The 27,123-nt window shown below is 43.6% G+C and overlaps 1 protein-coding gene across 2 annotated transcripts; it reads left to right on the top strand.

The window, feature by feature from the left end:
• Window positions 1-703: 703 nt before the first annotated feature.
• Window positions 704-26,495, top strand: GATA5 (GATA binding protein 5). Of its 2 annotated transcripts, none has more exons than XM_037877250.2 (7): window positions 704-1,157; window positions 2,763-3,490; window positions 7,660-7,835; window positions 21,377-21,502; window positions 22,856-22,943; window positions 24,041-24,165; window positions 25,601-26,495. In XM_037877250.2, the coding sequence occupies exons 2-7, from the start codon at window positions 2,965-2,967 to the stop codon at window positions 25,754-25,756; spliced, it is 1,197 nt and encodes a 398-aa protein (XP_037733178.1). In that variant the 5' UTR covers window positions 704-1,157; window positions 2,763-2,964; the 3' UTR covers window positions 25,757-26,495. The 2 variants fall into 2 exon arrangements, with proteins under 2 accessions (XP_037733178.1, XP_037733179.1); XM_037877251.2 differs by having other exon boundaries at window positions 1,017-1,157; window positions 7,666-7,835.
• Window positions 26,496-27,123: the final 628 nt, after the last annotated feature.

Consider the following 27,123-nt stretch of genomic DNA (forward strand, 5'->3'; position numbering starts at 1 on the left):
TTCAGACTTGATCATATACAAAGTGACTCTGAAAAACAAAGTGCTTTGACTTGGGGTGAGGGAGGGGAAATCATCTCGCCTCTGGCACTTTAAACTGAGGGCACCAGGACAGGGAACCTTGCGCGTTTGATCGCATTTCTGCGGGAAACAGAAACTTCAACATAGATATACACCGGTTTCAAAGTAATGTCCAGACCCTGCGATCTTTTCTGGCTGTAAACCCCACGCGTATTTTCACTCGAATGCCTGAGAGCGGATACATGTTAGCAAAACAGCTCCCTCCTTTTCAGATCTGAAAAGTGAGTGAGTGAGTGTGCCGGGGGGGGGGGGGGGGGGGTGAGGAAGAAGGTGGCTTGTCCTTCTATTCAGCGCCAGATCAAACAAACAAACAAACTGCCCTCTAAACCCATGGCTTTTGGAGACACCCAAGTGTAGTGAGCAGCGCGGAGCATTAGGAAAAGGCAGGAACTAGCTTTCTAAAACGTTCCGGTTCTTAATAAATACTAATAAAATAATACGAATAAAATAAAATAAAAAAGTTAATTAATTAATTAATCGTACCAATGGCTCCCAGCCAGTCAATCGACTCAGCCAGGGGATCGCTCTCCCCCCCCCCCCCCCATTCCACTAACAGTGCAGCAAAATTCCTGCCGACAAAAGGGACTCCAATAAGAAATAAATACCTAAAACACATGCCCCTTGTGCAGCCCTGCGAGTTAAAGGGGCGATTCACTCCCCGGGAGTCTCTCGCCTCCCCCTCCCCCGGAAAGTTTGTCGCTGGAGGTTGGTTTTGGGAGACACCCAATCCTTAGAGAACACAACGGCCTACCTAGCCGGGGGGGTCACGTGATCCGGGCCATACAATTGCCCTGCTGTAAAGCGAAGGGAACCACTTTAACTTCGAGATTAGCAGAGAAAGGAGCCAGTTAAAGCAGATAGGGGAGCTGGGTCAAACCCTATCACAGCGATACCACTCCCTTCAAAGGGGAAGGCGGCGCGGGGGGGAGGGGGGCTAAAGTCACCGATTCTTTACTGGGGAGAAAGGGGGGGGGGCAAGCCAGTCCCTCTTTTTGCTGGAATTTCCCCGAGGATTTGGATTCAGCTGCTTCTTAATTCCCACCCAGCCATGCACGGTTTTGCTCCTTCCCCGCTGCACTGTAAGTACTTCTCTGCGAATTTATCTGCCAGCTGTCCTTATCTCGGAGATAATGCCTCGGGAGTCGGGAGGTTTCCCGATGGGATTCTGTTAGCTTTGCAAGGCAGCTAGTGATATTGCTCCGTGATTTACGTGGTCTCTGATTTGGAAAAAAAAAAAATCCCATTTTCAGATGGTCCTTTTATAGAGGGGCCAGATTAGGATTATTTTGCTGCTTATCGAGGAAGCAGCAAAATCCTAATGTGGAGAGGAGCCTTCCCTGCCACCCCTGCGCAGCAGGCCGGCCGGGGGAATTAACACCACTTCGCATTCTTCGCTTTGCTTTCTCATTCCAAAAGATCGGTTTAATGCCACGCTTTCTGTTGCTCCTGTGTGCAGCAGCCGCTCTCGTTATCTTTTCACCGAGGCCCATTATTTACAGCGCGGCCACGATTGCTGAGTTGTTTTTAAAAAGACACCGAATTTGCTGACTTCTTAAAATCACCGAGGAAGTTGTAGGGTTGTGTTGCGACTTCTTACTGTGGCTCCTGAATAGACTGTGATGGCTGAAAGCGAACAGGAATCTCTCTTTCTGGCAGGGTTAAACGCAAATGGCGTTATTTATATGGCAGGAAAGTCTTTTCGAAAAGTGTTGATTTTATGTGTTGTGTTTTGTGTTCATTATAGAACGATTATTCCTATTATTTCATCGGGTGCAAAATGTATCTTCACAAAAACAAATAAACCAAGAATCAGTTTCAGGAACATATTAAATGTTTAAAACGACTGCAGGGTTTTTATTTGTCCAAATCGGTGTTGTAAAGAAAAAGCAAATCCCATTAGAGAACTTGGCGAAATTTACATGGAAAGCAGAACATTCGTGCAGACATTCTTTAAAAAAAAATCGTACTAACAGAAGTTGGGAGCATTTGTTTAAAACACAGAAGTACCCCGTTTAAAATACTGTGTTATTGTATCTAGCCTAAATGTAACGTTGGGACTTTGAGTGGCGTTTCTATAGATAGAATACTGTAAAGCAAACTCCAGCATATGTATTATCACCTGCAAAGCCAGTATTTATATAAGTAACACTGTATATTTCAATACATATGATGCGAAATATACACAATACACATAAATTATATATGTTGCATATGATCGTGCATTTGGATATATCTGTATGTGTGCTATACTTGTATATGATATTGCATATGTATATAATTGTATGTTTTGTATATTAGATATGTGGGATATGTGTGTTGTATTTTGCAATATAATAATACCCAATATAGTGAATTTTCTCTGTAGAGTGAATTATCATGGATAATACTGGCAAACTGAATAACTAAAAGGGGACTCAGTTCTGAAATAAAGATCTGCATCTGGCAATAATCCAAACCTTTAATTCTCGCCCGGTGCTTCTTCCCATCCTCGTTCGTTTCGTCGTGTTTAGCTGCGATCTCCTTCCATGAAGACGTGTTAAAACATCCCTCCTCTTCACCAGTGTCCGTGTGGAGGGGCAGGTGCAAGAGGCTGCTGCGAACCAACACGGGTTTGGTTTTTTTATGATCTAATAGTTGTGCCATTAAAAAAAAACAACTCATACCTGTCTGCTTTCCTGTTTCAGGTGCCTGGAACTGTTACTGACCTGAGCCCGAACATCTGGAGACAGCTGCAAGGGAGCAGCCCGGCCTCTCATGTCAAACTCCCAGCCCTGGACATAGGAATCCTGAAGCTTCACGCCACAGAAAACTTCTGCGCCGACTGAGCGGCCGCTTTCCCCAACCCACGGCTGCCCCGGGCCTTGGTCCCGCTTTGGAGGATATAAAATGTATCAGAGTTTAGCCCTAGCCCCCAACCATGGGCAATCGGCTTATTCCCACGACTCCAGCAATTTCCTGCACTCGTCGGCCAGCTCCCCGGTGTACGTGCCCACCACCCGGGTGCCCTCCATGCTGCAGACCCTGCCTTATCTGCAAGGCTGCGAGACAGCCCACCAGAGCCACCCCCTGGGCAACCACCCGGGCTGGGCGCAGACCGGCGGCGAGGCGTCGGCCTTCAACCCGAGCAGCCCTCATCCGTCTTCGGGCTTCCCCTACTCGCCCAGTCCGCCCGTCAGCAACAACGCCGGCCGGGAGGGAGCCTACCAGAGCCCGCTGCTGCTGGGCAGCGGGGCCAGGGAGCAGTACGGCAATGCCTTGGTGCGCTCGGTCAATGGATCCTACTCCAGCCCCTACCCTGCCTACGTGAGCCCGGAGATGCCTCCCTCCTGGACCGCGGGACACTTTGAAAGCAGCGTCCTGCACAGTCTCCAGACGAGGCAGGCTGCCTTGCCGGGCAGGAGATCCACTTTCGGTAGGTGACCGCACCTGGGCCCTGGTGCACCGCAGAGCCCAGCCCGGCTGAGCCGCACGCGCCTCCCGGTACCTCTGCGCCCCCTTCCCGGCTCCCAGGAGCCCTCCCTTCTGGAGGCCCTGGGGTAGGTTTAGCTATTTTTAAAAATGCAAATGATTTGTAAGGCACCCACTTCTCTAGCAGAGGAAGACGGAGGGTTGGGGGGGGGGGGGGGCTTGGACCCACGCCGGTTTGTTTTTCCAACCCATTGCACGTTTCCTGGGGGGGGGGAGGGAGGGGCAATCCACTTTTTGAGTGGGGCCTACCCTGTCTCCCGCTGGAGCCAATGGACGCTTCAGTGGGCAGCAGGATCCGCTCCCTAAAGTGCTGCCAGGAGCCTCATGGAAACGGAAAATTGACAAAAAAGAACCCAGCGTGTTCGTGCATGGCCCGGTTCTTGTGGTCAAACTAGCGCCTGACTCTGCTCCGCTGGAGTTAATGGGACTAAATGGGGAGTCAGGTAATGGGCGCAATGAGGCAGGAGAATCTGACCCCTGAGTTTGAAGTGAACCTTAAGGAAAAGATGGTTCTCTAGAAAGACCTCCTGTGTCTTTAACCCTATGAAGGGTCCGGTAGTGGAATCAGCTGTTCCCTCCCCTCTCCAGGCAGGAACTGGGTTGTTGCCACATGAATGCCAGTGTGTGTGTGTGTATATATATATATATATATATCAAGAAGGGGAAAGAACACGTTTAAAAAGGAGAGTGATTTCCCTGGAGGACAGGAAAATGGAGGTAGTTTAAACGCCTTGCCCTTTACCCCAAATGATCTCTGCTTTCTACAATATCGACTCTGTGCCTTCGCCTCAATACTTGCCCTTGTGTTTGAATTAGGAGGGCAGATTTATAGCTCCTTCCCTTTTAAGTAATTTATTGTGGTAAATTAGTTTATATTTGAACAGACTCTTGGTCTCCTAATTCGCCTTCACCCAAACAATTCCCCAATTGCATCAATCTGCTGCCTCTGGAGAGACAGTGAAATCTAGTCAGGCGTTGAACAATAAAACCCACTTCAATTCGTTTTTATCCACACGGAGAGCCCTTTTAAATCAAGGTCCTAGCCAACTTTCCAGCTTCTCCCCCTCCTCCCCCTGACCCTTCCCGGTCTGCTAAATAAATAGGACCAGCTCTGGTTTATAACTCATGGGTCTATTCTTCTCCTAAGATTATGTTTTGAAAAGTACTTTAAAATCCACTTCAGGATCTCATCCTTCTTATTATCTTTACTGCGGTGAATCGAATTATCTTATCTCTCTAGTGAGAACAAAGTAAACTAGGAAACATGCCTCCACTCCATGTTTCTTACGAACTTTTCCAAATTGCGGGTCCCACTTTCTTTTATTGCACGTTAAACAGCTGCTTCTTTATGATTTCTGGGAATCGTTTTTATTTGCCTTTGAAAGTAATGTACAATCTTTTCCCCCACTGCATTAGTTGGAACCCCCTGATGAGTTGAATGTAACTCTTCAATGCGCCTAAAGCAAACATTAATCCCATAGAAATCACCCCAGTTTATAAACGACCCTCTTTTCTGTTGAGAGATGTGGATTCCTTGCAAAGTCATTCTCTGTGCCATGCATTGTGTATGTTATTGGCCTTCCAAAATGCAGTGTTCAAGAATCTCTTTTAGTTATTTATTTTTGCTCTTAGATCATGTGAGCGAGTGTGAAGCGCCTTAACACAACAACAAAAAGTCCAAACTTTTTTCTTTTTTAAGGATCGCTTCTTTAATAGGTCCAAAGGAGGTTAAACCAGGAGTGCATTTTGATTTGGAAAGAAAACAGGCAATTTTCAAACCACGAAGAACAGCTTCTTCCAGAGTGGGAGGGAGGGAGGGAGTTATTTCGGGGAGGGGGGAGGCTTTAAATCAACTCATACTAAGACTGAAATAACAGGGGTTGCTCTGTATCGCCTGCTTGTAAAATAACTGAAGCAAAAATACATAGCTGGGAGATCCACAAAGCCAGTCAGACAAACAAAACGTTTCACTTTCCCTTCTGATTTCCGGAAGAAGGGGGTCAGATCTCACTCTGAAATGTCTAGTTAAGTGCTCCATGAATATATAATATTTGAGACTTAGGGAAAAGTATACATGTGCAAAATATGGGTGTGTGTGTAAAACCCATGTCATCTTTGTGTGTGTGTGTGTGTGTGTGTAAAAGATGTGCATGTATGTGGGTATATACGTGTGTACACACACAGCACATTGATTTTATATTCAGTTTATTTTACATGTATGTTCTAGGGCCACATAGTATGGATATGTAATACAATTAGATGTGTGGTGTCTACAGCCATGCACAACTTCAAACTCCTCCAGCGATGGTCCTGGGAGCTGTAAGATTGACTCGGGAAAGCTGACCCGCCCCCCCCCCTTTCCCCTGTGAGTCTGTCATTTGTCAGCTCGGAGCTCTAGGTGTGATTGATACCCACAGGCCAGCATCCCCCGAAGTTGTACATCAGCCATAGACATTCCACCAGGCCTTCCCCAGCCTGCTTGTCGCCACCAGTCAGCAACCAACACCATTTGATTGAAATCAGGAAAGTCTTCCAGTTCCCTCCCTCCCCCCCTCCTCCTTTTATCATCTTACAATAACATCATAGCGATCATTTATTTTTACAACCGAGCTGGGCTGCACCCGGCCCGCTTCCAGCCACATGAGAAGCGGTTTCTGGGGAGTCCGCAGGGAAATGAAATCAAATCAATCTTCATTATCGCCCCTTGTCGGGGATATTTATTTTTTTTAAAAAAATCATTAAATGATACATTAAAAGGTTAAGTAAAAAAGAAAACAGGGGAGGGGGCGGGGGCTTCTTTCTCCTTCTTCCCAGATCGTGGAGACAGGTTAGAGCGCTGCTAAAAGCAGGGATGGGGTGTAACTGAAATAGGTCCTTGCGAGCAGGTCCCCTCTGGTGCTTTGCAATGGAGAGAATTTGATCCTCAGCCCAGTGAAGCCGATGGGAAGGGTCCTGCTTCAGAATCCAGGCTCCCATGAGAGTCGGCAGAAAAGAACTTGGTCTGACATATTCGCCTGGATTTCTTTCTCTCTCTCTCTCTCTTGACCCCGCTGCGGCTGGAGTCAATGGGAGTTTTGCAGCTGACACCCCTGGGTCTGACACTTCTCCAGGGCATGAAAAGTGGGAGACCGGCTGATTGACGGGATGGGCAAACCGACCGGGCTGTCTGCTGCCATCTCTGCTTAAGCCGAACTCCCCTCTTCATAGCCCTGGGACAGGGCCCTCAGCTATTTCCGCCTGTGATTTATTTCATACTGGGGCAATCCAATACAGGTGCGGTGAGGAGAAATCATTGAAGTCACTAGCAAAACTCCCTTTGACTTCCACGGGGCCAGGATTTCACGCGTGGTGTTTTCACCTGCGATCTGGAGGTGGGCAAGACTGTCAGTGACTCCAGTGGGAGTCCTGTTAGGGAGGGATCTTCCCCTAACATCTTATTTCTGATCCTTATTTACCATCGCTCTCAGTCACTTCCCGTGCTGGCTACCCCTCTGATACTTGTTCCCATGTACTGATTCCCTGGCCCCACGCCGCACAGGGCCGTGTCCCTTCTTCCAGCTGAGTTTCTTCCCGAATCACGGTATCCGTGGCGCACTGGTGTGGTATTTTCAGTAGCGATGTTACAACTATTTGCCGTTTAGGGAAAACAAGCTGGCCGGATCCTGGTAAGCCAGAGACACACAGCACGGTCCTTTGCTGGAGCCAGGAGATGGCTGACAAAAGCCTCAAGGCTGGAGAAAAATTCTGCAGATTCTTTGGCCGAAGAGAAGCCGGACGCCCCGGTGTGTCTGACACTTGGTGTCCCGGGGCTGTTTGCTCTTGCAAAGAATCGTATTTAGGAAAGTAGCCGGGGGGGGGAGGCAGTTAAAGGTAAATTTCAGGGGCACCTGAATGCGCAGCAGCCAAATGCTCTCCCATAGCGTCCCCCAGAGCAATCGGTGCTTAAAGGGCTAGGGGATGCCGTTTTGCCTTTTGTTTCTCTTAAGACAAAACGGGGTTCCTTTGAGGACGGGCGCGCTGGCTCTGCCTAGCGCGGGTCGCTTGGGATCCCCGGGGGGAAGTGACCTTGTCCGGGGAAGGGAGCGAGCGCCTAACCAGCTGCGTTTGGGTCAGTTTCAGAGTACTTGGAAGAATTCCCCGGGGATGGCCGAGAGTGTGTGAACTGCGGGGCGATGTCCACCCCGCTCTGGAGAAAGGATGGCACCGGGCACTATCTGTGCAACGCCTGCGGTCTCTATCACAAAATGAATGGCATCAACCGACCGCTCATCAAGCCACAGAAGAGGCTGGTAAGGCTGGCAGCCCCCAAACCGCCCATCTCTTTCCCCCTCTCTCCCGCAGCGCGCTAGGGAAGTGGGGGATCTGTGCCGGCGCCAGGCTCTGGCTAGAGGGGGTGGTTTGTGCGCTCCGGGGCGGGGGGAGAGGCGAGTGAGGTGCCTCGGAGCTTTCTTCTGGGGCTTGGAGAATTAAAGGTCTGGCCCCTGAGAGGTTGCAGCTCCGAGGAATCCAGCTGAGAAGTGAACTCGTGAGTGCTAAGCAATAATCCCAGCCGTATTTGTGCCGTCGGTCGCTGGCGATCGATCACGCATGAGGATGATGATTATTGTTCATGAATCGTTAACTATTATTCGCTGGTGTAAAAACAGCGCGCCCACCCCACCCGCCCAGCCTGACCTGTTCAGCAGGTAAAGGTGGATGGATGAAATGACACCAGCCCGTTACAAACGGAGACTTCTGTGCAAGTTTGCAAGGAAACTAACTAGCTATTTACACAGCTACTGCGGCACTGCTGGTAATCCTACAGGACTGATTTGAAAGGAGAGAAAGCGACAGGCTAAGAAACCAAAGGTTTACATATTTGTACGTTTCCTCGGGCAGATGATTTATCGAATCTGAATAGAGTGACATGCTCTCCCCCCAGTCGTTCCCACAAAGAGAAATCCAGTGGCTTGATTTTTACAAACATAGTCTCTGACACTGGAATACAGAGTTGTAACCCCTTAATCGAAATCTAGAGCTGAGAGCAGTTGGGTGCTTTCGTTTTGCAAGGTAGGATGAAATTCACATTGATAAGGGCGGGTTGTCTTGTCCTCTTTCCTCTCTCAGTCCACTTGCCTCGTATTTCAAACAAAGGACAGGGTTTCTTGCCACTCGGGGGGAAATCTTTAATGTTTGGGGCTGTATAAAACAGAATCTAAAGAGAGAAGCAAACTATGTCATGTCTTTTTTTTGTTTTGTTTTTAATATGACCACCTTATCATTACCCGGGAACTGGCCTTTTTCTAAATATTTTTTATCCCCTCTATCAACAAAAAGTCTGTGTTTAAATTCAGGGGAAGTTATTCAATGTTCATTTGACATATTTTGACATTGTTCTTTAAAAAGAAAAGAAAAAGCCGTGAGCTTAGTTGGGATTCTAGTGTACAGTGGCCAGTTAAAACAATATTGTGTGCGAGAGAATATTGTGTGTTTATAGTGCAGAAGAAGTGAATTTGCTTTTCATGTCAATAATAAAGTTATCTTTCCAAAGTTTTGCCTCTTGAGGCCCCTGAAATTTTCTGCTATAATGCCTAGCAAAAAAACACACACCATATTTTGGAAGGCTACCAAAGATAGATTAAAATGATCTATAGAGTGTCTGATTGACCCTCTTTTGGGTTTTTGATCGCTTTGAGTGTATTTTTTTGGGATAAATACATGCGGGCACATGTATGCATTGCTCTCTTAGAAGTAAGGAGCAGACAACTAAGAATCACCAAAGGAAAATACAGCCAGGTTAGCTAGAGAATAAAAAAATAGATATTAATGGGAATAAAGATCTCAAAAATGAGGGTCAATGCCATGGGACTGTATTTACATTTAAATGCTAAGATGAGTAGCTGTGGTTTTCTGCCTCCAGTGTATAAGGACCCCTTCCAATGACAGGCAGAGATCTATTAGGACCCTCCTAGTTACTTAACTTGCTTGTTATTGAATGCAGGAATTCACAGCTCCAGACACATTGGTGGATACAGGCTGATCAATTACAAACATGTATGAAGGCTGAGGATATTTTTAGTATTGCTCTCAAACAGGAAAGGCCTGGTTCTGTGCATAGAGCTCTAAGAGTGCATATCACCGGTCCAAAGCTCCTTGTGTGCATTTCTGGGTTTGCAGAAAAGTTTTCCCATGTAGGCTCCCCAAGAGAGAGGTTTGAGTTCTGCCCTTCACGCAAGTCACCAGCTCCCACCTTCCTGTGATGCTTCTACAGTCACAGTTAGTGCTGAAGTCAGTGGGTGTGTTGCTTGAGCGTGGCTCTTCGAAGAGGCTGGTCAGAAATCATGGCTACCGTGGTGTGAACTGAGAGGAGCCTTTTTTCAAGCGAGCACCATAAAAACATGGGCAGTAGAGTGTTTACCGGATGCGTGGGCCCCGTACAAAGTCAGGAACCACTTTGACAGCTTGTGGCTGAGGGTTGTTTAAATTAGCCAGCTGAAAAATGCAACTGGGGAGTTACTAGTGGTGTGGCATGTGCCTGTCCTTGTGAAAACCTTGACCAAAACAAAGGCATTGCCTGTTGGACACTAGCTATTTGTGTGTTCAGTGGAGGGGCTGATCTTGCAATTCTGATTCAGGGGAATGAATAGCCTGTGCTCAAGGATAAAATGCCTACGGTCTCAATTTAGGACCAGACCCAACTCCCATTAAAGACCATCAGGCCTTTAATAGATTGAAATAATGAGTATATCTTAACAATTACTCTCCATAGTGTAAATGCCCTCAGGACATTAAATTAAATTAAATGACATGCTACTAAGCAGTATTTTCAGATTAAATGTGCCTCACCATTTCCAACCATTTCGATGATCACAAACACATAGAATAGGCATAGTATCAGGTTAACATATAGTAGTGCATGCATCTAGATAGACAAGCTAATTATCTATCTACTAGAATGCATGTTATCACCTCTTTCTAATTTACTTTTTAGGGTGGGCTGAATATGGAACAACAAGTTAACACTGATCTAGCCTTACTTCTTTGAAGTCAATGGGAGCTTTGTCACTGATTTAAATGGGAGCACAATTGTTCCTGGTTAAATAAATACTGTAGGCTGGAATCTCATACAGTCACTGGTGTATTTCTGGCTGTCAGCATTGGCTGAAGGATAGGTTATGGTTACTGTGTTCATTAGTTGCTGTATCTTTTCAGATTAAAATATTAATCTTACAGGTATTATACATTGGATTCCATCACAGTTGGGTCTCCTTGCAAGGGGGAGAAGGTGTGTCTTTTTCATGTAAATTCACCTTTGATATTTGAATTTAGTTGTAAAAAGCTTCACCTTTTCACACTGCAGTGATTGGAAACAGAGCTCAGGGCTCGATCCCTCAAACTCTTAATCAGTCAAGTCCTCCCACCAAAATTAGGGAATATCACACCAGTAAATATAAAGTTTCAGTTGGAAATAGATTTTTTTGCTAGAGCTTAGGGTATGAATGCTAATGTAAAATCCCTAATTCTTACACGTATGTCTCCAAAAAGCTGCAAGACATTTGCACGTTAACTGTGTACGTAATCTGTGCATGTGTGTAAAGTAAAGCCTGTGTGCAAGTGTGTGCAGAATTAGGGTTTATTGATAAATAATTTGGTGAAGATCCTAGTAGTTTGGTATTAAAGATACTGTTATAGATATAATGTAACAATATGAATAGGATACTACACTCATTACTCAGGTAAAACTCTCATTGGATGTCAATGGACAGCTTTGACCAAGAATTTACAGGATCAGATCCATATAGCTCAGGGATCCCTAAGAAGCCCATTTTCCTTTGCATGATGATAAGTCTTACTGAGGTCACTATGCAGGGACTTTGGTTTTTAACAGAATATTTCTATGAACAATTACAATCTCTGTGCAACATTTGTGCTTAGTGAGTCTCAGTGTAAATTGTCTGTTTTCTGTCATATTGCCTTTGAAGCTTTGTTTACAAGTTATCTAGGCAGATGCGATTTGTTTTAAAATTAAAACTAACATGTATCAGTTAAACTGATTTAGAAGTCTAGTGCCAATTTTTAATAAGATTTTTAATGGATTCCCACTTCTTATTATAACCAATTTCTTAAGAAAAACAACTGTTTTAAAATGTAATTCTTCTGTCCGCCTTGCTGTGTTTTGCTTTCTGGTATTTATTGATATCTTCAAAGTCAGTTACTGGAAATAGTAAAGATGCTTGTGTCTGAATTAGAGCGGGGCAGGAACTGGATTTTCAGTTTCACAGAAAATTCCGTGATTTCAGTTCTTCCCCTTCCAAAATGGAACAAACCCCCCAAAATGTGAAATTTCCCATTAAATGAACATTTAAAAACATTAATTTCAGGTGAATGGAAATGTTTCGTTTTGATAAAAATGAAACATTTCCTTCTGATTTTGCTTTTTTACATTACACATAATATAATATCAAAACAAAATATTGTTTCAAACCAGGAAATTAAAATGTTGCATTCTCAAAATGGAACATTTTGCCATCATCAGAATGCTCCATCCCATTATTTTAAAACATAATTTCACTAAAATCCACACGTTTCCCCGGAACGTTTTGCTTTCAGTGAATCAGCATTTTCTGATGGAAAAACATTCTGTCAGAAAACTTCCAACCAGCTGTAATGTGAATAATGTCTGTATACTGGGGCAGATTCTGATCTCAGGTATACTGATGTAAATCCAGAGCAACTCCACTGATTTTGAAGACCTTTTTGGTTGAGAGAACTGTGTAACTGACTTCACAGCAGATGTTTCTCAGAGTCCTTTCAATACATATAGCAGATGAAATGGAGACAAATAGGTTGCACCATTATTAAGGGTGCATAGAGTGAGGGAAGGCTAACTCTCACACCTTCCCACTTGTGTACTATGTCCAGGCTGCCTAAGGACACCGGGGCTATGTCCTATACTGCAGGGGGTTAGGCCTGATCACTGATCACCCATCCTTTATGCAACAGCCTCATCAGTAGAGCTGGTCAAAAATTTTCGGATGCTATGGTTTTCCATTGGAAAATGATGATTCAACAAAATCTAAACCATTTCACTAGAATGTATCAATTTCACCAAAAAATCCAGTAGGAAATCATCAAATACTTCATTTTGACAATAATATACTAGAATATAGTTGAAATTATAAAGTCAAAAAAAGTTTCGATCTTATCAAAACTAAAGGGTTCAATAAGGTTGAAATGAAATATCTCAGAATATTTTGTGATATGAACATTCAGAGATTTAGACTTTTTGTCCTGATTTGAGACAAAACCAAATTAAAAATCCCAGAATGTCCCATGGGATGGAAATTCAATTTTTCAACCAGCTCTCCCCATAAGAGGAAAAGTGATCAAGTTAGGGATGGTTTCAGAGCTCAGTCCCACTTATTGCATGTTCTGAGCTCAAAACACAGATGTGTAACAGCCATTTGATATGTCCAGCATCACTTACTTACCATAATCCTCCACCCCAGATCAGGAGGAACTGTTGTTAGGTTGTTATTACTGATAGTATTTCCAAGCTGGGGGATGTAATGTATTTACATATGTATATATTCAAAGCTCCAGGCCTTGCCACGTTGGGATACGCTACTAAGGTATTTTGTTGAAGTATTAGGACTTATTCATTGTAGGGGCTTTCCTGGTACAGGCCATCTGGGGAATCATTACTGACTAAATACTTTTAATTCCTAGTTTTTAGAGATGTAACAGCTAGGACTGACAAATGGAACTAATCTAATGTTTAGATAAACCCTGATGTGTACAAGCAATCTTTCTTCTGACCAGCCCCAAATCTCAAGCTGTAGAGGTCTACGGCCATGTGCAAACGGTACTGCATGCAGGCCAGGTGTGTGTCTTAGGCCTTGTCTACACTACAGGGGAAATTCGATCTAAGCTACGCAATGTCGACAGGAGACGCTCTCCCATTGACTCCCCCTACCCTTCTCGATCCGGTGGAGTACAGGAGGTGACAGGAGAGCAATCTGTAGTCGATTAAGCGGGTCTTCATTAGATCTGCTAAATCGACCACTGATGCATCAATCACCACTCGTTGATCCCCCGGTAGACAAGTATAGACAAGCCCTTAGCCTGTCAGGCAAGCTCTCACGCAGCTCCTCTCCCTCACTCCCACATCCCAAAGACTCCCTTTATCAGACACACGCATGCATAGCCTCTCATTTTTAGAGTCCAGGCAGTATCCTATTCACGTCAACATTCACGACCATGTGAAGGATTTTCTCTGGCCATGGCAGGCCCTGGTAGGGACAGGGTTTTACACCTATAAGGTCTGATTTGTCATCCATTGAAGTCAATGGCAAAGTTCTTATTGATTTAAGCACTGCGGGGTCAAGCTCCTAGTGAAGCGAACCTCGTGCATCTCTGCAGTTTCGGACACTTGAAAACACAAGCTGCTCATGACAGCTGCTCTTTTTGCTGCAGCGATTCCTAGTGCATTTTTCTCCAGCTGAAGTCAACAGGAATCTTGGCTGAGCAAGGAGGCTAGTACAGACTAATATCATTTGGATTTGTCAGGAAAATAAATGGTCAGGTCTGATATATTTACATTTTAACGAGCCACTGAGCATGTAACACCCATTCCCCAGAGGGCTATACATGCCCAGTAACTATTTTTCATCATTTTTAAGCAATTATTCACGCACGATTCAATGCTGTGAGCTGGAAAGCGAAAACATTGGGACCAGCTCCTGTAATCAGCTCCATGTAGGCAGACACTTGTACCCACCTGGAGGCCTGTGAACCAAAGTATCTGATTGCAAGATCAGGGACTGGTCTATGGAAACTCACAACTCACATTATTTACTTGTTCCCATAATATAAGAACTAGCGGCCACCGAATCAAATTAATGGGTAGCAGGTTTAAAACAAATAAAAGGAAGTTCTTCTTCACTCAGCGCACAGTCAACCTGTGGAACTCCTTGCCTGAGGAGGTTGTGAGGCTAGGACTATTACAGGGTTTAAAAGAGAACTGGATAAATCCATGGATGTTAAGTTCATTAATGGGTATTAACCAGGATGGGTAAGGAATGGTGTCCCTAGCCTCTGTTTGTCAGAGGGTGGAGATAGATGGCAGGAGAGAGATCACTTGATCATTAGCTGTTAGGTTCACTCCCTCTGGGGCACCTGGCATTGGCCACTGTTGGCAGACAGGATACTGGGCTGGATGGATCTTTGGTCTGACCCAGTATGGCCATTCTTATGTTCTTATGTACAATTCCCATTGACTTCAGTGGGAGTCCCCTGCACAGTGCTTTGGCCCTAAGGGGGCAGATTTTCAGAGGGACTTAGCTCCCATTTAGGCACTGGAAGTGCCTTTCAGGGTAAGTCAGGCACGCAGCGCTTTTTTGAAAATCAAGCCATTAGCATCACAATGGGAGCTGATTGGCACTGAGCACTGGAAAATCTAGCCCTTAATGTCAGATTCACACTGGCATTTTTCTGCTGGTATTTGAATCCTGTCATCATACAAAAAACTGGTTGTTCTGGTGATTTAAAAACAAAGTGACTGGTCCTTCAGCAGGCCGATAGCTGGACGACCACTTCCTGCTGCAGTTACGAAATCCAGTCTCCAAATGGGGAAATGGCTCCGCCAGCATGCAACAAGCCAGTCTCTCGTCTCCATAAGCAAGATCACTTGAAAAAAGAATTCGGTTCTGCTCCCATTCAATCAGTAGCAAAACTCTCATTGTCTTCACTGGAGTCAGGATCAGGACCACCTGGGAAACCGGTTTCAACCCCAAGGAATAAGGCAGAAGTGGGAGGCCAAAAAGGGGTGAAACTGAGGATGGCTGTGCTCTGGTTCTAAGGGCATGTCTACGCTACAGCCGCTTCAACGGCACAGTTACGGCGCTGCAGCCGTGCCACTGTAGCGTGGACACTTCCTTCGAGGATGGAAGGTTTTTTCCCCATCCATGTAGTTAATCCACCCCTCAAAAGGAGGTAGCTAGGTTGACTGAAGAATTATTCCATCAAACTAGCCATGTCTACGCAGGGGATTATGTCAAGCTAACTACGTTACTCAGCAGGACATAACATTTTTCACAGCCCTGAGTGACATAGCTAGGTTGATCTAACCTCTAAGAATAAACCAGGCCTAAGGGGCCCAGTATTGCCATCCCTATGTAACAAACCTTCCACTGATATAAGCTCTGCGGAAATGGGTCCTAAGCAATTGTTAACAACATTGAGTCTACATTAGTTACCAATAGTTGAGTAAAGGGAGCTGGAGTGAACTCTCAGTACACTCCAGGAAAAGGACCCATGTCTTCTTGTCCAGTTTATCCCTATTGTTTTCCCTTTGTTCCTATTTAAAGTCTCACAACAGGCTTGGTCCTTGTGGTTGTTGTTGTTTAATTAACTTTGAAGTATCTGAGCTGAACAAATTCCACAAGGATTAATTTTTAAGATGCATGTTGCCATCCTAGGTCTGATTTCCCCCTGCCCTCCATAAAACCATTGTTTAAACCCCCAAAGCTTTAAAAAAAAAAAAAAAAAAAGTCGAGCTTCAGGGTTTCACATTTGCTTTGATTTTGCTAAGTCCTAGACTTTAAAAAAAAAAAAAAAAGTTTTCTGCACAGAAATTTTCTGAGCAATATCCCTGCTTACAGTCTTCACTAGTTGGTTGGTAGTAAAAGAGTGCTGTACTTGAACCAGTGAATTCAATGAAACACTAAAGTCTCGTTAAGATGAGGAACCGTTGAATTACACTCCCTTACAGTGCATAGAAATATATACTTTGTAGTAAAATAATGCTCTGTTCTCTTTATGTTATGAGCTTCATTCTGTAACCAGCCTAGACAGATATTTCACTATGTATTATTTTGCCTGCTGGGTATGCTGCTTTTACTATGCAAAATTGCTTTAAAATAAAAGGCATATTTTGCGCTAGAGATTTCAATGTGACTGCACAGTAGTACAGCAGGAACGATACTTAGCAGTTCTGTATACAGTAGTGTAGTCATGTATATGAAGTTACGGTAAGTAAGAATAATACAGTTGCTAGCCCATTTTATAGGATACGGCAATGTTCTGTAAGCAGCAGTTTTGCGACATATCCTTTTTTGTCTTTGACATGAACAGAATGCAACCCTATTGATTTCCATAGAAAGCTATATTACTTAGTGATGGGCTGGGACGGAATTTTGTTTTATAGAGCATCTTTCATAGTTAAGGTATCTTGAAGCACTTTACAAAATAATAAATTAGGCCCTGATCCTGAAAGCACATGTAACTGTGCATACGTGAGTAGTCCCATTGATTTTAATATTAAGCTAATGCAGAAGTTGTGATGCTGTCCCACAGCTAACAAGCAGCTCGGAGCCCTGGCTCAAGCCGAAGCCCCGGAATCCCTGAAGCAGGATTCTCAGCCTAGGTGGAGGAATCTCTGTCTCTCCAGCAGGGCACAATCCTGCAGCATGCTCAGGACACGCCTGATATCTGTCAGCCCCCACAGCAGAAAGGCTGGATGCAGGCCTCTAATAATGCAGTTTTGGGTTGACCAAAACTATTTGCAAATCCAAGTCAAATTTGGTGAACAGTTTCACCCAAAAAAAGAAACAGAGAATTTTTCCCCCGAAAAGTCAAACTGTCTTGTTTTGACATTTTCAAAATAAAATAGGATGTTTTGTTTAGAAATGTAGCTAGATTTTTTTTAAAGGGTAAAAACACCCAAAATGAAACAAAACAAAATGGGGGGGGAAAATTGGTTTGGGTCAAATGAAACAAAATATTTTTCAGATTCTTTCGGTTTGGCTGCCAAACCAAAAAAATCAATTATCTGCTGGCTCTATTCTTAACTTGGTTCTTATTCAGTGAAAACATCCACTAATTGTAAGATTGGGCCCTTTCTGAGGAATCAACTATTTTCCAAGTTACTGAGGTTGTAATTTTTTTTTAAGGCAAACATAGAACTTTCCACTGCATGGTGGCACAGAAGTATACCACATGGTTACTGCAGCACCTCATGAAATAATTTTGGTAGGGCATGAATATCCACATGGATATGTTCTGTGCAAGTTATTGCACTGTTAGCAAAAAAACCCAACAAAGAACAAAAAAGGAATTAAAATGATTAAGTTGTTCTTATAATAAGAACAATGTTCTCATGAAAATCTATAACACCAATCACATTCTGAGCTGAGAAAGCATGTTCATTTGATAGAGAGGTTTCAGAAAAGAGTAACTATAGCCATTAGTTAACTCTTCGTGCGTAGGTAATGCCACTTATAACATCCTTTGAGGACCTTGACTTGGGGTTTGAGCTTAAATACCATGTTAACTGATGGGTATCTAGATCGGTGCAAAATGTATGGTGTGTTTTGATTTACTATTTCATTGGTTACAGTTCATGTAATTTCCCACCCCTTGAGTTTTAGGCTCATTCGAAGCTAGAATGGCAAAGGAACTCAAATTAATAATCCCCAGCTCTTATATAGCGTTTTTCATCAGCAGATTTCAGACTTGTGTGTTTTGCAACACTCTGCCTTGTGTCTGGGTTTGTATGGTTTCATGAGACATCTCAGTGATCCAGCTTTCAGAGGTTTCACAAAGGTTCATTTGACCAAGAAGACCTACCATTTGCCCACCTGTAGCAAACTGTCTAATGACCCTGTTCCCCAACAGTCATGCCCATCTAAAGTGGCAACAAGTTTTGATGAGATGTTCTGGGGGTTCAAAGGTATTTTCTATGAAACGCCTCTGCTTTCATTTCCATGTTCTGAGTTTCTGATGGCTTTGTGGTTTTCTTCAAACAGTCAGCCAGCTCCACAGAGGGACCATCCTCTGTTAATTCTGAGTTTCTTGGGCCAGTTGCTCTGTTAGACCTTCATGTAGCTAACTTTAGCATACGTTTTATTAAATATGCTCAGACGAATGATTCCAAGAGCTTTATCAGCAGCAGTTGGCTGTCAAGTGCAGCCCATGAAGGGCTTTTTGTTTAAGTGTATGCTACATTTATATAAATAAACACTGGAGTACAATGTTGAAGTCAACAACTTCCTAGACAAGGTCAGAATGCTACAATGGCGGACTTTGCATTGGGGGTGGGGAAGGGCAAGAACGCTCTTTCTTTTAAGTAAACTGCTGGGAAATTAGTAATAACATTTTGTACCTTTTGTCCTTCAGTAAGCAAAAGTAGCCTTGACTGTGTCTTTCTTGCTGCAGTGGAAAGTTAAATCACAATGGGCAACTTCAGAGAATGTTTAAAGTTTTTTAGACCCAGTGTTTTGGTAACCCTGGGCCTGATCACGCTCCCAGTGACTTCCCTAGGAGAAGGAGATGGTCCCATGGTCTGTAAAATTATTTGAAACAACAGTGTATTAAAACTATCTTATAGTTGGTTCTGAAATGCCGTCAGTTACATATTACTCACTCTTCCGTCACAGAGCTGCTAGGTGACTGATGATGCAAAGATTACAGAGTAGGAAGGATTTTCTACTGAGTTAGGCACTGAACTGGAACTGAGGAGATGTGGTTTCTATTCCCAGCTCAGCCCCTGACTTGTCTACATGGTGCTTTAGTCCACACAAGAGGGTGTAACTTTTAGTCTGTGCTAGGCTATCACACACTAAATGACCCGGGTGGACCCTGCTGGTGCACAGTAAGGTAGTACAGTTTGAAATGGGACCACATTAACATGCACCAGGGAAATTTTAGTGCGCACCAGCACGGTCTACACGGGCCATTTAGTGCACGGTACCCTAGCACAGCCTAAAATTTACCCCCGTACGGTGTGGACTAGAGTGCTGTGTAGACAAACCCTTTGTGTCTGACCTTGGAGAAGTCATTTAATCTACCATGTGTCCCAGTTCCCCATTTGTTTAGTGGAAATAGCACTTTCCTGTCTCGCAGTGTTGGGGAGAGAATAAAATCCATTAGTGATTTGAGGCCCTCAAATACGAGGATGATGAAGGCTGTAGAAGTTCTAGATAGGAAGACCACTTTGGTGCCAGGCCTAGTATTGGAATTCAGTGGTCAGGAGCACAATTTCAGCAAGTCTGACCTCATGTCATGAGACCTACTTGATCACCCGGGGCGGTGGGTCCAGCCCCTCAGGTAGTACTGATCCTGCTATAACACTTAAGGGTGGTACTTTCCAAAGCTCTCAGCACTGGCCTTACTCTGCATCCAGTCAGTGGTAGAAGTCCCCCAGTCTTCAGCGGGGACAGCTAGGCCAAAACCAAGCACTTCGTAAACCCTCCCCTTAATACCAGATGTGGTCCTTACGACTGTGAGTAGGTCCATTGGCTTGCAGTATGTGCTGCTTCCATGGGACTATTGATGATAGGAGGGACTATGGGACTGTTTTCAGGCTGGGTTGTGCCAATTCTGCAAAGTGCTGATCTCCTTCTTCTTTAGCTGAGTTACCTGAGGATGCTCAGCTCGACACAAGATGTGAGCTAGGCAAATGGGGCCCGATAGCAGTTAAGGAGGCATATCTGAGGGCAGGATTTTGCCCAGGTTAGCTATACCAGGTTAGCTATACCAGGTATATCCATCACCCCATCCCTCCTGCTCAGGACAGAAATTGCTAGGGAAAGATTTTGAACATCATCAGATTCTTTTCTGTGCAAAAGTTAATCCACTTGCATCTCAGGGTTATGTTTTGGCAGGTTGTTTTTTGAAAAATAAATAATGTATAAAGGAATATAATGATCTGCAACAAGTTGCTGAAGCTGCTTCACTTAGCAACCAGTGACTCAAAGAGCTTTCTGTCACTTTGCCCTCCCTGTCTTCTGAAACTCAAATCTGATCTGCACTTAACAACTAACCTTGTAAAACGTTTCATTTTTATTCCTTCTCCCCTTACCCAATTTATCACAATGCTTAGTAATGATGTGACGCAATAATGGGAAAACAAAACAGATGTGGAATTCTTTGTTACTTGCATCACCCAACATCTATCTCCATGATGAATTGACATTTTTGTCCCCAGGCTGAAGAACATCACTCAAAGACCTGAATGTGGCGATAGTCCATGATATTAAATATGGCACCAATATCTTTACACTTACTGAAGACTCCTGTTCAAATAGTTGGAATGCCTAGCGCTAAGAGACATTAAAATGAAACGCCCATAAGTTGACAAGCTAAAACCCTGTGTTGAGAGCTCTGAATTTCCCACTAGCTGAGAACACGATTGACAGAGACAGGCCTGCTGCTTCTACAAAGTGTTTCTGCTTCCAGCTAAAGAAACATTAGCTTTGGGACTTGTCCTGCAGTCAAGCCACCCACAAAAATTGGAATTAATTAGTGTTTGGAAAGTGCTTTGGGCTCTTTAGATGAGAGGCGGGAGATGCAGGAAGTGCAAAGGATCATTCGTTTTTTTATGAACCCGTTCCAAGCCCAAACACCACTGATGATTTACACCAGAGATCAGTCTGGCCCCATTTAACTTTAACAGTTAATTTGAATCAACAGCATTTTTCTATGGAGTTCGCAAAATTTCTGCTTTCAAAACATGGATAATAATTCTTATAAGACTCATCTCCCTCCGAGTGGATCACTTGGAAATTATCGCACCATGTTATGAAATATTATTTCTCGGAACATATTTGTTTAACATTAGTGGAAGGGATTAAAAGGATGTTTGCCAGGTTTATCAAGCTCCATAAAAGAACGTTTGCAAATCAAATGAGCTCACTGGACGGCTATTTCTTTGATGTGAATTTTGTTATCTTGTGCATTTAGTCAGCATTTTTCATTGTCCAGGAAATCAGTGTAATTTGAGATTTTTCCTTTCCCCCCTGCATGCAAACTCTTACTTTTCTTTTTTTCATGTGTGTGGGGTTTTTTTTAGTCTTCATCGAGACGCGCCGGCCTTTGTTGCACTAACTGTCACACAACCAATACTACCCTCTGGAGACGGAATGCAGAAGGAGAGCCAGTCTGCAATGCCTGTGGATTATACATGAAACTCCATGGGGTAAGGCGCTAATTTATCCTCCATAGGAAACCATATTGTCTTTAATCATTTCCCACCAGGTTTAAAATATCCTGCCTTCACTTCCTATTGGAAGGGGCAGCTTTATCCAGTCCAAGAATTGGAAAGAATTCAGAAAAGAGCTAAAGGAATGATCTAAGTCTGGAAAACATGTCTTATTGTGAGGGACTTAAGAAACTCAGTCTGTTTCATTTATCAAAGAGAAAGTTAAAAGGTGATTTTTATCACGCCCTACAAGAACATACATGGGGAAGACATTTCTGATAGTAGATGGCTCTTTAATCTAGCAGGAAAAGGCATAATGAAATTCAGTGTTAGGAGCAGAAGCTAGATAAATTCAGACTGGAAATAATGTGCACGTTTAACGGTGATGATAATTAACTACTGGAACAATTTACCTGTGGACGTGGTGGATTCTCCATCACTTGAAGTCTTTAATTCAAGGTTTGCTGTCTTTCTAAAAGATCTGCTGTAAATCAAACAGAAGTTATGGGCCTGATGCAGAAATTACTGGGTGAGGTTCTCTAGCCTGAGTGATGCAGGAGGTCAGAGTAGATGGTTGTAACAGACCCTTCTGGCCTTAAAATCTATTAATTTTAAAGGCGGCAATGCTTCTTTCCTTTCCATTATCTCAGAGGCACAAGTGTGATTCTGTTCCTGCTAACATTTTAATATGAATGTAGTGGATAAGAAAGATGTGATTGCTAGCCTGGAGTCCCCTGTTTCCATAGAACAGGTACCTCCAAGGTAGCAGCAGGGCAAACTTTCCCAGACCAGGACTATGCACCTGCCCAGACCTGGCAGGGGCATTTCTAGAGGAGACAGGATGGTTTAGTCTCCATGCCCATTCGATTTTTGGTTTCTAGCAAGACGGGCTGTTAGCGCCAAGTTGTGGAGGTGGTTTGATGATGTTTATCGACTCAGGCCAGGAACCTCTAGTGAATTGTCCATAGGCCACAAAGCAGACTTTGTGCTTCAGCCTGGGCCAATTTGAGCCAGTGCCCTAGAGGTTAACATCTCCCTATCCCATGACTATTCCCTGGGAGACATCCAGTGCCCCACACACTGGTGTAATTTAATAAGACACAGTTGCAAAGGTCACTAATAAATCAGGAAAAGGAAAATAGGAAATAATGGAAAAGAACAAAATTTGTGTGAAAGCCTCAACTGTTCAGCCTTATACATCTTCCAGCCAAGGCCTGTTGTGGAGAAAAATAGCACTTAGTGAAGGACAAGGTCTTTGCACAAGCTACAGTATGTAAATATAAAAGTAACACATGTGGCAGAGCTCAGTACAATACACTATTAATGATTCCAAACTTTGTGGGTGTCAAGGTGCCACGACCTCTGGCAATGAAAAAGGAAAGCATCCAGACAAGGAAAAGGAAGCCTAAAAACATTACCAAAGGCAAAACCTCAACAGGTATGGTTCTTTTATTATTCCTCCCTATGGCTTGGACTCTAAGCAGGGCCTAGTGTTGTCAGTGATTCTACAGCTATGGAATTGGCTAAAAAGTTAATTCCTGCTACAGAATATGCCTGCAGAATCTAATCTTTCCTACAAGAAAACAGAGTGTCTTTTAGTCTTTATGACTGGAAAGAAAACCCTGCAGATGCGAGCTGATGCAGTGTTGTTTCCCTGAGCCTCAGACGAGAGTCTCATTCTTCTCATTGGGGTGTCCACTCATGTTGGCGATGTAAACGGCAGTGCTGTTAGCTGTCTCACTGCTGGGCATTTTAGAAGACACATGCAGACACTGTATCCCTGGCTGTTGGATGGATGGAGTATATAGGGGTGGGAGCAGTAGGGCAGCCGGGTATTGTCAAGAGTTGCTGGGGCAGAGGGAGGTAGGAAAGGTTAAGAGAGGATTTAAAAAATTCCCCTCAGAAGCACTTGAGAGAGATCTTGTCAATTTCACTTTGCTGCTATACACCTCCATGCTGCACAAAGGGTTCCTGAGCTGCAACTTCAGCAGCAAGGGTGTAACTGGTGTAAAGGGGAAAGGTGGGGGCCGGGAATGCCTCAGATGGTCTGCTGAGCCAGTGAGGGGAGTGCCTCGTGTTGCACTCAGCAGCAACCATCTTGCTGGTTTAAGAGTGGGGCTGATGGACTCTGAAACCATTCCAGCCCTCTTCAGTCAAATGCATGATGAGAGCCAGGCTGTGGGGCCTTTAGTGTGATGGGTGTTAAGGTGGGGAGCAAATGAGTGGACTCGTCTCAGGGCTCTAACAGGAAGGGCCACCCAGGAAGAATAACGTTCATGTCTATCACGTGTCTCCCTCCCTCCCAAGTACCTCTAGCGTGTCACTTACCAATCAGTTCTGTTTTTTCCATGTTTTATCTGAGAAACAAACAAACAAACTACCACACAAAAAGTACTCTCATGTTACAACAATGCCATGAGATAGGAGATTCTTCCCTAAAAAAGTTCAGGGAGCTATTAAAATATAAATGACTGTTTCTCTGAGAACTGACTTATGTGTCTGCTACTTTATCAGCTGGTAACCGTTATCTTTCAGGGTCTACAACTTCAGCCACTAACTCCCCTTCTTCCATTACAAACTCGGACAGCACCGTCACTTTAAAAACCGAACCCAATGTGACATCACAGTACCCAGGACAAACCATAGTGTCAGTCTCCCAGGTAAAGCTTGAGATCAGAGAGCTATTTGTATTTGTTCGCATTGATTTTTTTGACTAGCTGGTACCGGACTAAGTAGTTTAACTGTCTGTTGCTACAACAAGCCAGTTTCATAATTAGACTCTCCCATCCACACCTCAACCTGTCTTCTACCCCTAAACGCACCTTTTGCTCTGAAAACTATTAGGCACAGATATAAAGGGTCGCCACAAGTTTTATAATTTGCATAGAGTCCAGTTCTACCCTTCTACAGAGTACACAGCTTCAACTTGCACTGATGGCAATGGGAGTTATGTCCATGTAGCTGGGCTTGATTCTGATCTTGCTCTGTTGTAAATCAGGAATAACACAATGGAGTCAATTGAAAACCAGTGTAAGTGAGATTAGGAACTTGCAGAGTTCCTGCAGCTTTCTAATCAGACGGGTATATACTTACCTGTATGGCATTTTCTTTATTGTTCTGCTGGCAATTAGAGGTGTATCTAACACTCATGAAAGTGCAGCGCAAAGAGTGTTCTCTCGAGATCATTGGGTGTCAGACCCATTTCCTGTCTCACGAGTTTGTCTGGATGGGTTGCATTGGGTGCACGGATTGGTGCTTTGTTTATCTGATGGAAGAGATGGCTCTAAATCAAAATGTTCTGACTACGCATCATCTTTATATTGGGCCTAACCAAGCCTCTGAATCTGAATATGTCTGAATTTAAGGGAAGTTCTGACTGAGATCCCAACTGTGAGACTTGGTGCCCTCTCTAGTTTATAGTAGAGGTTCTTGGTTGACATAGATAAATTTGATTGGTGTTATGGTTATAAAGAACATACATGTGCCCAGAGATCTCCAAACTGGACACATTCAATCTATCTATCAATCAATCAATCCAATCAATCAATCAGTAGAGCCAGGTATAGCACAGGCTTCTTCCAGAGAGCTCTGCAAAGGCACTTTAGTCTTAGAATGAAGCAATCCTCTTGTCTAGTTCTGGGGTTCTCTTGAGCATACAATTCTGCTAGGGTCTAATCTATCGTATTCATAATCTGTCATATTCATACTACTAAATTATGACAAATCTGACTATTCTTTTGTTAATGACATGGTGCGAGTAATGGGTTTATCTTACATTCCCTTCATTCAGAATTGGAACACTGTCAGCTAAATTGCTGGGGTTTTCAATAGAGCCTAAGGAAGATAGGCATCGAATTCCCATTACATTTCAATGGAAGTCAGACACCCAACTCCGTTAGGTTTCTTCGGAAATCCCATCCTAAGTGATTAGCTAGACGATTTTAGAGCTAGATTATTGCATCACTGATCAAAGACACATACAAATAAATAAAAGTAACTGTAACTCAGTGTTCTCATTTTGAAACTTCTGCTTTAAATATATATTAAAATACATCTGTGGCTTTATAATAATTCTCCTTATCGTAATCTTCATAGGCTCAAAGCCAGTCGGATGACACACTGGCCAGCGGCCATTCCGAGTTCAAATTTGAACCTGAGGATTACGCCTTCACTTCTGCTACCATGACTCAACAGTCAGGACTAAGCATTCCCCTCCGTCAGGACTCTTGGTGTGCACTGGCATTGGCCTAGAAACAAGGCTTCCAATAAAACACTCTGGACCAACCTTTCTACCTTCCCAACTAACGGATAAGAGGCAAAAGAAATGGCTGCCTTAGAGCTTTGGGACTGAAAGGTTTCAAGTAGTCAATATATGATTCTATGTTCAAAGACAGATTTCTCTCAGAGGCTGGAAGTGAAAGCTTAGAAAATGTTGGCTATACTTGGCCAAGTTCATTCTTCCTGACTGACTTGTTCTGTGGTACTCACGCCTCTAAAAGCTTTCACTCTGCAGAAGTGAACTGGAGACGCCTCCCCAAAGCAAAAGAAAAGGGGATGTCTCTCTTTTCATGAGGAATCCTTTATCTTCCTGAGACGAAACAAATAAATACATCCCAGAATCTATGTTTATTCACGATTATTTCTCCCTTCTCTGACTCCTCTGTGTGCAATTTCTTCCACTTTCCAAAAGACTGTGATAATATAGCACCAAGTAACTTAATTCTATTAACACGTAAACTGTGTTGCCTTCCTTATGTTTACTGGCCACGGCAGGAAAGGAAAAAAAGACCCTGTTGTTTTAAACGTATGCTGTTTTATATTAAAAACAATCATCTCTATAGAGCATTCGCTTCTGAAGCATTTAGTCTCTCAACACTGATCCCATGAGTCATTCATGACATAAACACGCTGCTCTTCCAGTTCTATATCCAAAGAAAGAATTTCTTTTTCTTTTTAGGCAAACCATGTGACAAAAATGGTCAAAAAAGATTCCGATAATAAAATAAAAAAAACCTTTGAAATGTCCTTTTTCTTTTGGGTTATTTTGTTGTCGTTTCCAGTATTGCCAACTCCACGCATTCAAAAATCACAAGTAAAGCCCCTAAAAATCATGAGCTCAGCTTAAATTCATGAGATTTTTTTTTTAACCCTAATAAATGTGTGGTTCTTTTTGTTTGCCTTCTGGTGTTAGACTGTTTAGAGTTCATGTTTTCAAGCTTTTATCTGAAGTATGGGCATGGCTTACAGACTCCTACATGGAGAACTCAGAGCTGGGATTATGGTCTGGGAATTGGCTGTGTAAAATGGCCGCCTTGTCTACAACAGGTCTATTTACGGCATGCATCCTGAGTCATAACTTTAGGGAGAAAATAAATTGTTCCTACTCTTTACTCCTGCCAGCAATGGAGAACCCATGCAGTTACAGGCGCATTGACGTCAATGAAAGACTGCCTTTGACTTCAGTGGGAGCCCTTTCAATTAGCTTGCCTGCACTTTTGGATCAGCTCCTTAGATCACGTGGTCTTGAAAGCTTATGCCCAGATAAATTTGTTAGTCTCTAAGGTGCCACTAGTACTCTTCATTGTTTTTGATAGGGTTCTGTACTGCCCTTGATTGTG

This window comes from Chelonia mydas, chromosome 13 (genome assembly GCF_015237465.2).
Source record: "Chelonia mydas isolate rCheMyd1 chromosome 13, rCheMyd1.pri.v2, whole genome shotgun sequence".
NCBI classification, from domain to species: domain Eukaryota; kingdom Metazoa; phylum Chordata; order Testudines; family Cheloniidae; genus Chelonia; species Chelonia mydas.